This window comes from Atta colombica, unplaced genomic scaffold, assembly GCF_001594045.1.
Source record: "Atta colombica isolate Treedump-2 unplaced genomic scaffold, Acol1.0 scaffold12, whole genome shotgun sequence".
NCBI classification, from domain to species: domain Eukaryota; kingdom Metazoa; phylum Arthropoda; class Insecta; order Hymenoptera; family Formicidae; genus Atta; species Atta colombica.
In genome coordinates this window covers 302,555-310,170 of record NW_017259206.1, presented here as the reverse complement: position 1 = coordinate 310,170, position 7,616 = coordinate 302,555, and the positions used below count along the sequence as shown (strand labels likewise).

General features: G+C 29.9%; 2 protein-coding genes across 2 annotated transcripts in view; one reads left to right on the top strand and one right to left on the bottom strand.

Moving 5' to 3' along the window:
- The window catches only part of LOC108694519 (Wilms tumor protein homolog), a 12,479-nt gene extending 10,068 nt beyond the window's left edge, over positions 1-2,411 (bottom strand). The window contains exon 1 of the mRNA XM_018204084.1: positions 2,228-2,411. The gene's annotated coding sequence lies outside the window, so the exon portion shown is untranslated. The remainder of the gene's footprint in view (positions 1-2,227) is intronic.
- LOC108694520 (chromatin assembly factor 1 subunit A-B) overlaps positions 1-6,586 on the top strand; it is a 20,356-nt gene extending 13,770 nt beyond the window's left edge. Inside the window, exons 9-12 of the mRNA XM_018204085.1 lie at positions 4,283-4,437; positions 4,881-4,932; positions 5,039-5,177; positions 5,350-6,586. Coding sequence (XP_018059574.1) covers positions 4,283-4,437; positions 4,881-4,932; positions 5,039-5,177; positions 5,350-6,338 — 1,335 coding nt within the window. The 3' untranslated portion in view covers positions 6,339-6,586. The remainder of the gene's footprint in view (positions 1-4,282; positions 4,438-4,880; positions 4,933-5,038; positions 5,178-5,349) is intronic.
- The last annotated feature ends 1,030 nt before the right edge of the window (positions 6,587-7,616 follow it).

Here is a 7,616-nt window from a genome sequence, read left to right as displayed (position 1 = left end):
TATATATATATATAATGAATATATCAATCATTGATTGATAATAGTCCATTTCGCGTGAAATTTATTATTCGTTTAGTGATAACACGCGTATTTATCTTGCGAGAGACGCATTTTAGATCCTGCGTCACTATGACCAGCACAAAACGCTGTTGTGCGCATGTCATTTTATTTGGGAAATTAAAATCTCGATCACGCTCATTACAGTGTCACATTTTACAGAAAATGATCGATAATTCTATTTGATGTCAATAGAACTTTTACGTACGGGAAAAATTTAAACTATTTTCGCATTTTTTAAGAGCTATATAATTAATTGATTTTTTTTTTAATATCAATATGTTTTTAATATCTTCTCTTATATATTTTTTTAATCTGTTTGGCCTATCGAATCACAGTTTTACAAGCTCTCAAATGGGCAATATGTATATCTCACGGGACTAATCATCTATAGCGATGACAGTTCACGTGGAGACAGTCTCCAATTTTCAATGCGGATATCGTTATGCTAACTCGGTAACGAAGTGCAGGAGGTCTAGCAATATTCCCCGAATATTCGGGGAATAAATCAGTTTGATTGTCGGGCCACCTAATCTACGGTGTATCCACGACGAGAAGCACCGGTCGTAATCTTAATGGAGCATAAAACAGCCATTACAGATGGCCCGCCGGGCGACAACACGCTGTAAATAATGTACGACGCTTCGCGGCATGCACCGGCGTAACGTTAAGCGCATCCATCGCACCCTCAGGCCGATAACTGCGCTTTTCTTCTTCTTGGGTTTCATGCGTGCGTGCATGCGTACGCGCCGAGGATGCCTTTAATGCAGGAGATCTGTTCCCAATTCTTCACGCCTCTAATCAGAGTGAGTGTGACACCAAATCGATTTAAATAGTAAAAACAAATGTTGATTATAAAAATGTAAACGGTCCAGTTATGTAATCTATTATCTGGATCTGCTAGTTTCAATTCAACAATTGTGATTACAGTAGTAATCAGAGACTTATGAAACTACCAGATATCGGTTTTCAAGAATTTTTTAAAATTCTTGTCCTCCATATTGGATCCGCCATTCTGAATTGCACATTTTTTATTTCAGATTTGAAATCAGTGACTAAAAAAAATTACACAACATGCTCCTATATTCGATGGTTATGGTATCAAACTCGATAGAATGTCGCGCACTATACGCGTGGATTGCTTTGGCGTTTTAAATTTAATAACTTCTGAACAAATAGTTGGAAATTAGTTTTTCAAAAAGATTTAAACTAGAAACATACAACTATAATAAATATAATTTATCATATTTGTGATATTTTTTACGATTTTTTTCTTTCGAATTATTTGATTTTATATTTCAAAATTTGTCAATTTTATTCTGATTATTTATGATTTTTCCAAAGTTTTTTGTTTACGATTTGCATAAAACATTTTTATAAGCATCAAAAAAATATTTTTAGTATTGTTGGAACATTTCTGAGTTAAAGTCACAAAAGACCTCGATACCATTTTTTGTTCAGCCGGAAAAAAAGTGTTATTTCTGGAAAAAAATTTCTGTTTTCGCGATTATTTAAAAAATGGAGGTGATGGAAAAAATGGACAACTTTTTTAGTCGTTTTCAGCGTATCAAAATCCTATGAAAAGATCTTTCAAAATTCAATGCACAAGACCCCCTCTAAATTTTGTCGGCTTGTGTTATTTCTATCATGATATTTTACTGTACTAATGTTTGAAATTATTATATATAATTTATAGTATAATGATTTTATATTTCAGCAAATTATACATACATACTTACTATTAATATTATAGCAGTAATATCCATAAAAATTGAGTTCCTAATCATAATTATTTTATTGAAATAATGATAAATATCAAATATTTTTCTTTCAGTGTCTGTATTAACTTCCTTTTAACTACTTATTTTTTAAATAATTTTCAATTAGTTTTTCTCGCAAATTTAACGTAGTTTTATTTTATTTATTTTTTAATTTTTTGTTAATTTTCAATGTTAGATATTTCAGTTATTCATGAAATCAAAATTTTATCAAAGTAATATTGTTTTAAATCACGTGTAATTAAAAAACTTTCTATGTCTCGATGTGTTCGTAAGATGAAATCGGTTTGAAAATGATTAAACAATCCGTAGTTGAAAAGAAATACGATTCAGAATCTGGGACACCTCGTATTCTTGATAATAAATTACGTTTCGCGAGACGTCATACGTACCTTCGTATTGCTGCCAAAAGCTGCTTGAATATACACTCTTTCTTCTCCTTTTTTTTTCCTTTTTATTTATTAGCGATGAACTGGCGATTGTTTTTGTGTTACTCGTCTCAGCGACGAGTGTATCAATCGCCCATGAGATTACGTTTCTCCGCGATAATAAATTAATGTCTCGAGAAGAGTCTTGTAATTGATGCTCACGTAGGGATGAAATCGACGTTGATTTATCGAACAAAGAATATCTCGCGCCGCGGCGCAAAGAGAAAAGAGGGAGAGAGAAAGAGAGAGAAAGGGAGAGGGAAAATTTATCGACTTTTCGGCGAGGAATAGCGCACTACCGCGATGCGTTTTATTACTGTTTCGAACTAATTGATTTCAATTATATTCCTGGGAATTATTGCGCTTCGTTGAATGCGCCACATAATATTGTCACTCAAAAAATTCTAATAAGTATTATGCGATAACACATATTTAATCATGTCTCATTTTAATCCAAAATATCGGAAATAAAAATAAAAAGAATCATAAAAATAGCTACTCGATAAGCTACACCAGAACGCTGTTGCAAACGTGGAGATGAAAATAGCTACTTAACAAGCTACCAATTAAGTTATACGCGAATAACGAACGGTATTTTACATTCCCCTTCACACCGAGCGCAAAAATATGTTGATATAATACTTCATACTTTTCGCGATAATTACATCACACTCGTCAAAGACCGATACTTCGACTGAGAAGAGTAGTTTTCGCGCATTACAATTAATATTTTTGCGACGAGGATATCTTTAACTTCCTCGTATCGGTGGTTACGCGGAAACAATCGGACAGCATTTATTTTAACCGAGGCCGTTACAGAAAAAAACAAATGTCAAAGAACTTGCATTTACATTTTGATAGGACGTTCAGCGGCCGACTACAACTTTGTAACTAAGAGAATTGGGAATGCGTGCGGACCAGCACGTCGGAGATGATTGCAAAGCCGAGATATCACTCGTCGAGGAAGTTGCTTTGATATCGACGTCCTGCTTATTCATGAACTGAGATTCCGTCGCGGTCATAACCGAAATTAAAGATAAACAAGTCGATGACAATGCATGAAAAACTATAATGATAGCATGAGAACGCCATCATCAAAATTGTCCAAATTAAGAATGTTTGATAGCTATTTTGAAATAAATGAAAAAATTGCAAATTATTTTAAATTTTATTTAAAAGTAATACAATAAATTTTTTTTGTGATTATTTACTATTAGGTGTAGTAAAAAGAAATCCATTATTTTTCCATTCAATTTCATGTAAAAATAATGGATTTTTTTTTACTACACCTAATATTTGAATCATAAAAAGTAATATTTTTTTAATCTAATAGAAATTTATTCTAAATAGAATTTTATTCTAATAGAAAAATATGTAAATGTATTTATATTATAAAATAAACGACAAAAATCTCAATTTTGTAATATGAGTACTTTATGTAAAGTTACATCTCAATGAAGTTAACAAGTAAATAAATAAAATATTTATTTGTTCTAAATATTTGTAACTAGTCAGCGAATCGTAATGAAACTTTGCATAAGTTATTTTGAATACTTAAAGTATTTATACAAAATTATTTAGAGATTTTTGTTATTATTTTTATAAATATAATTCACGACAATAAAAATAATAAATAAAATAAATTAACTATAAAAAGATGTTATTTAATAAAAACAGAATGTTGAACACAATCTTCAAACAATACGTTTACTGTTTAATATAAATATTAATATATGTACTACATATGTCTATCGAACATCCTTAATCGAAAATATTTATGTGAGAGCGGCATTCATTTACAACATTTTTAAAGTGATATGTCTTTTTTGCTCGCAATACGAGATCACTTTTTAATATAATCGGCAAAGAGAATTGTTTATAAGAGATAATTAATTACAAGATTTTTTTTTTAAATAACATCATTATATGAAATTTTATATTCATGCTATGAAAACTTAATGATATGAAAAAATCGAGTCCGTTTAAAGTATCTGCAAGAAAGTTTTTTTATTTTTTTAGAAATTGTTTGAATATGAAATTGATTCCGACGATGAGTGGGAAGAGGAAGAACCTGGCGAATCACTCAAAGGATCGGACGATGAAAAGGACGAAAAGGAGGAAAATCCGGAAGAAAACGAATACGACATCGATAATGAGTTCATGGTTCCTCATGGGTAAATAATATTAGTTAAATTTATGTTGAAATTAAACTTGTATAAAATTATGAAATTATAAAAGTGAAATATATTTTAAAAGTTATCAATATTTTTTCTTTATGTATCAGAAATAATTTTTTTAATATCCCAAAGAGTAAAATACTATTGTATTTTATTCTTTAAGTTTAAAAGATTATATAAAAGTTCTTTCCCTCTCTCTCTCGGATTATACAGTAATAATTTGAAAATATTATTTATTAAAATTAAAATTTTACAAGGAAATTTCTTTTATAAAAATAAAAATTACAATTCTGGAAAGCCTTTAAGAATTTATCTTGCTATAAGAAAATAAAAGCTGTATCAAAGAGATTAATTTTATTATTTATAAATTTCTGATATTCGTATCTTTTGATCTTGTATTTGTGTAAATTCTTTTAAAAAGAAAATATTTTGTTATTTAGATATTTGTCCGAGGAAGAAGCGCAGGCTGATGAGGAAGAAATGGAGGACATGGTAAGAATATTATAATAATAGTACACATTAAGAAAACTATTTTTTATACATACAAAATTTTACTTTGAAATACAGATCAGTATAAAGCATATTTTTTCTATTGTAGTCGCCGCAAACACAGAAAATGAAATTGAAGATATTAGGAAAACAATTTGAAGCTGAAAGAAACGCGAAAACACATAAACTTAAGCCAAAAATAATCGGATGCATTTGGCAGGGACCCGGCAATTCATTTCCAGAATCTAGTAAGTATATTTTATTTATAGATGTGGGCGTGTGTGCATGCGTGCGTGCGTGTATGTATAATATATCTATTATATATTTGTAGTATTATATAGTATTATAATATTTATTACAAATTTTTGTCAAATATTCTATATTTAAAATTTTCATAAGGACATATTCAAACTGTTTCAGTTCCTCCAAAAATCAAAGAATTCTTGTCAGCTCGGCAAGCTTGGGTCAACAATATACCGATAATACTTCCGTCATCGTCACCAGAAGAAGATATTTCGACTAATATTGAATGCAAGACGCCTGGCCAATCTGTGAAAGGATCAAAAAAGACCAAGTTCCCTGAGGAAGCTTTGCCTGATCTGATTCGGTTAGTGCACGGGAACAGACATGGCAGACACGTTCTTATGAGAGAGTTCATGACATTTTGGAGCAAAAAGAGCGGAAGTCATTTGTCGAAAGTTAGTGTATTATCGAAGATCAGTGAAATCGCTGATAGGATAGCATGTCCCGAAGAGGGACCGATGCATCTTAAATCTTGCTGGTACATTTCGGAAGACATCCGGAAGCAATATCTTCCTGACATCAAGCTGTCATTACCGAATTGTTGGAAGTATATTTTAGTACCAAGTCAGAAAAATAATTCTCAAAACGTTATAGCTGATAAGACTGAAAAAGAAGAAAAAGAAAAAGAAAAAGAAAAGAAGCATATACCACTTATTACTCAATTCACTAAAAAAATCACACAAGAAGATATGAAGAAACAACTTGTAAAATCTGATCAGAAAGAGATAAAAAAACAGTCTTCACCTGATCAAAAAAAGAAACAATCGACAACGAAATCCAATCAGGAGGAGACAAAGAAATCAGCTGCAAACCAAGAGGAGATACAAAAAGAGTCGACATCAAAATTGGATCAAATTTCTGTCTTACCGAAACTACCTCCGCTACAAAGACCTCCTAAACGGGCAACTTTAATCTCTGTAGGTAGAGGAGAACAATTTCCGGAAAGATCTCGACAGAATATGTTAGCCGAATTCATGGGTCTTAATAAGAAGAAAGAGGAACCATTGAATAGCGAAAAGACAGTTGATTCAGACAAGGTTAGACTTATGGAGAATAATGATATGAACAAGATGAATCAAAAGTTAGAATCGAGCGATAAGTCGTAATATTTTCACGATATAGTGAGAAAGAGACTTCAAGAGCATATAATAATCATTGATGACTATTATGTAGAAAAAAATCAATGATTGATTCAGAAAATAAAATGAGGGAATGGCAAATGATAGATAACTAGACTTGCCTGCAAACAAAGTTGATTGCAAAGGCATTTAATAATAGTCCAACGAAATGTAGACATAGAGAAAATACCGTTGTTCTATTTGCGTAAATATTTCATTTATCATTCTATTTTAGACAGGCATTTCTTTAATCTATTATCGATGTATTAATATGCAATTTATGAATTAATTAATATCTTTTATATGCAAAACTTTAACAAATAGTTTTTATTATATCCCGTAATTCACATTATACTTATTTTATGAAACAAAATAAGTTCATGATATAAAAACAGACGTAATATTTTTAAGTAATGTATTTTAAGTAATGATTTTGTATTATATTTAGGAACGTTTTATATATATAAGATTTTATCCATTCCATTACTATTAATTGAACAAGCTACACAAAATTTAATTTCTTTATAAGTAATCGCCAAATAATTTATAAAATTATCAAAATATATTCATGAATTTACATTAAGAAAATAAGGATCAATTCTCCGTTAAGGACAATGGCCTTTATTAAATTTCATGCATTATATTTTGTCAAGATCGCTTCGCTCGCAAAAATAATAGTTTTAATCGAGTTATGCGATAACTGCCAGATAATTACACGGGTTTAACAGTTATTTGTCTCATGTAAAAGGTAAGTTAATTTGATATAAAATCTTTATTCCTATAGTAGTCATATTTACAAAATTTACAAAAAGGAATGATATAAACTATAACTAAAAATTTCGATTCATATCCTTCCTTTATTAGATTACCTTCAGTAACGTATAATCATTATGTGCTTTCTATTTGATGATACGAGACGACACAAACATCATTCTATCTTGACATTCAATGAATAACGAAGACACTTTTATCACAAATGGAAAGCACTTATGGTAAACAAAATTATTTTAACTTTCAATTTTGTAAATTTTTTTGAAATATTACCCATACAGCATGATGATTATTGCGGAAAGTTTTCATGCAATAAATTGAAAAACATATTTAAAGAATAAAAAATCATCATAATGTTAAAATGGCTCCAAAATGTTTATTAAAAGTCATTTTTTGATCAATCGCGATTTAGTTTAATATTATTTTGATATTATGACTTATCCTACTTCAATTAAAGTAGGATAAATTACAATATCAAAATAATGTTAAACTAAA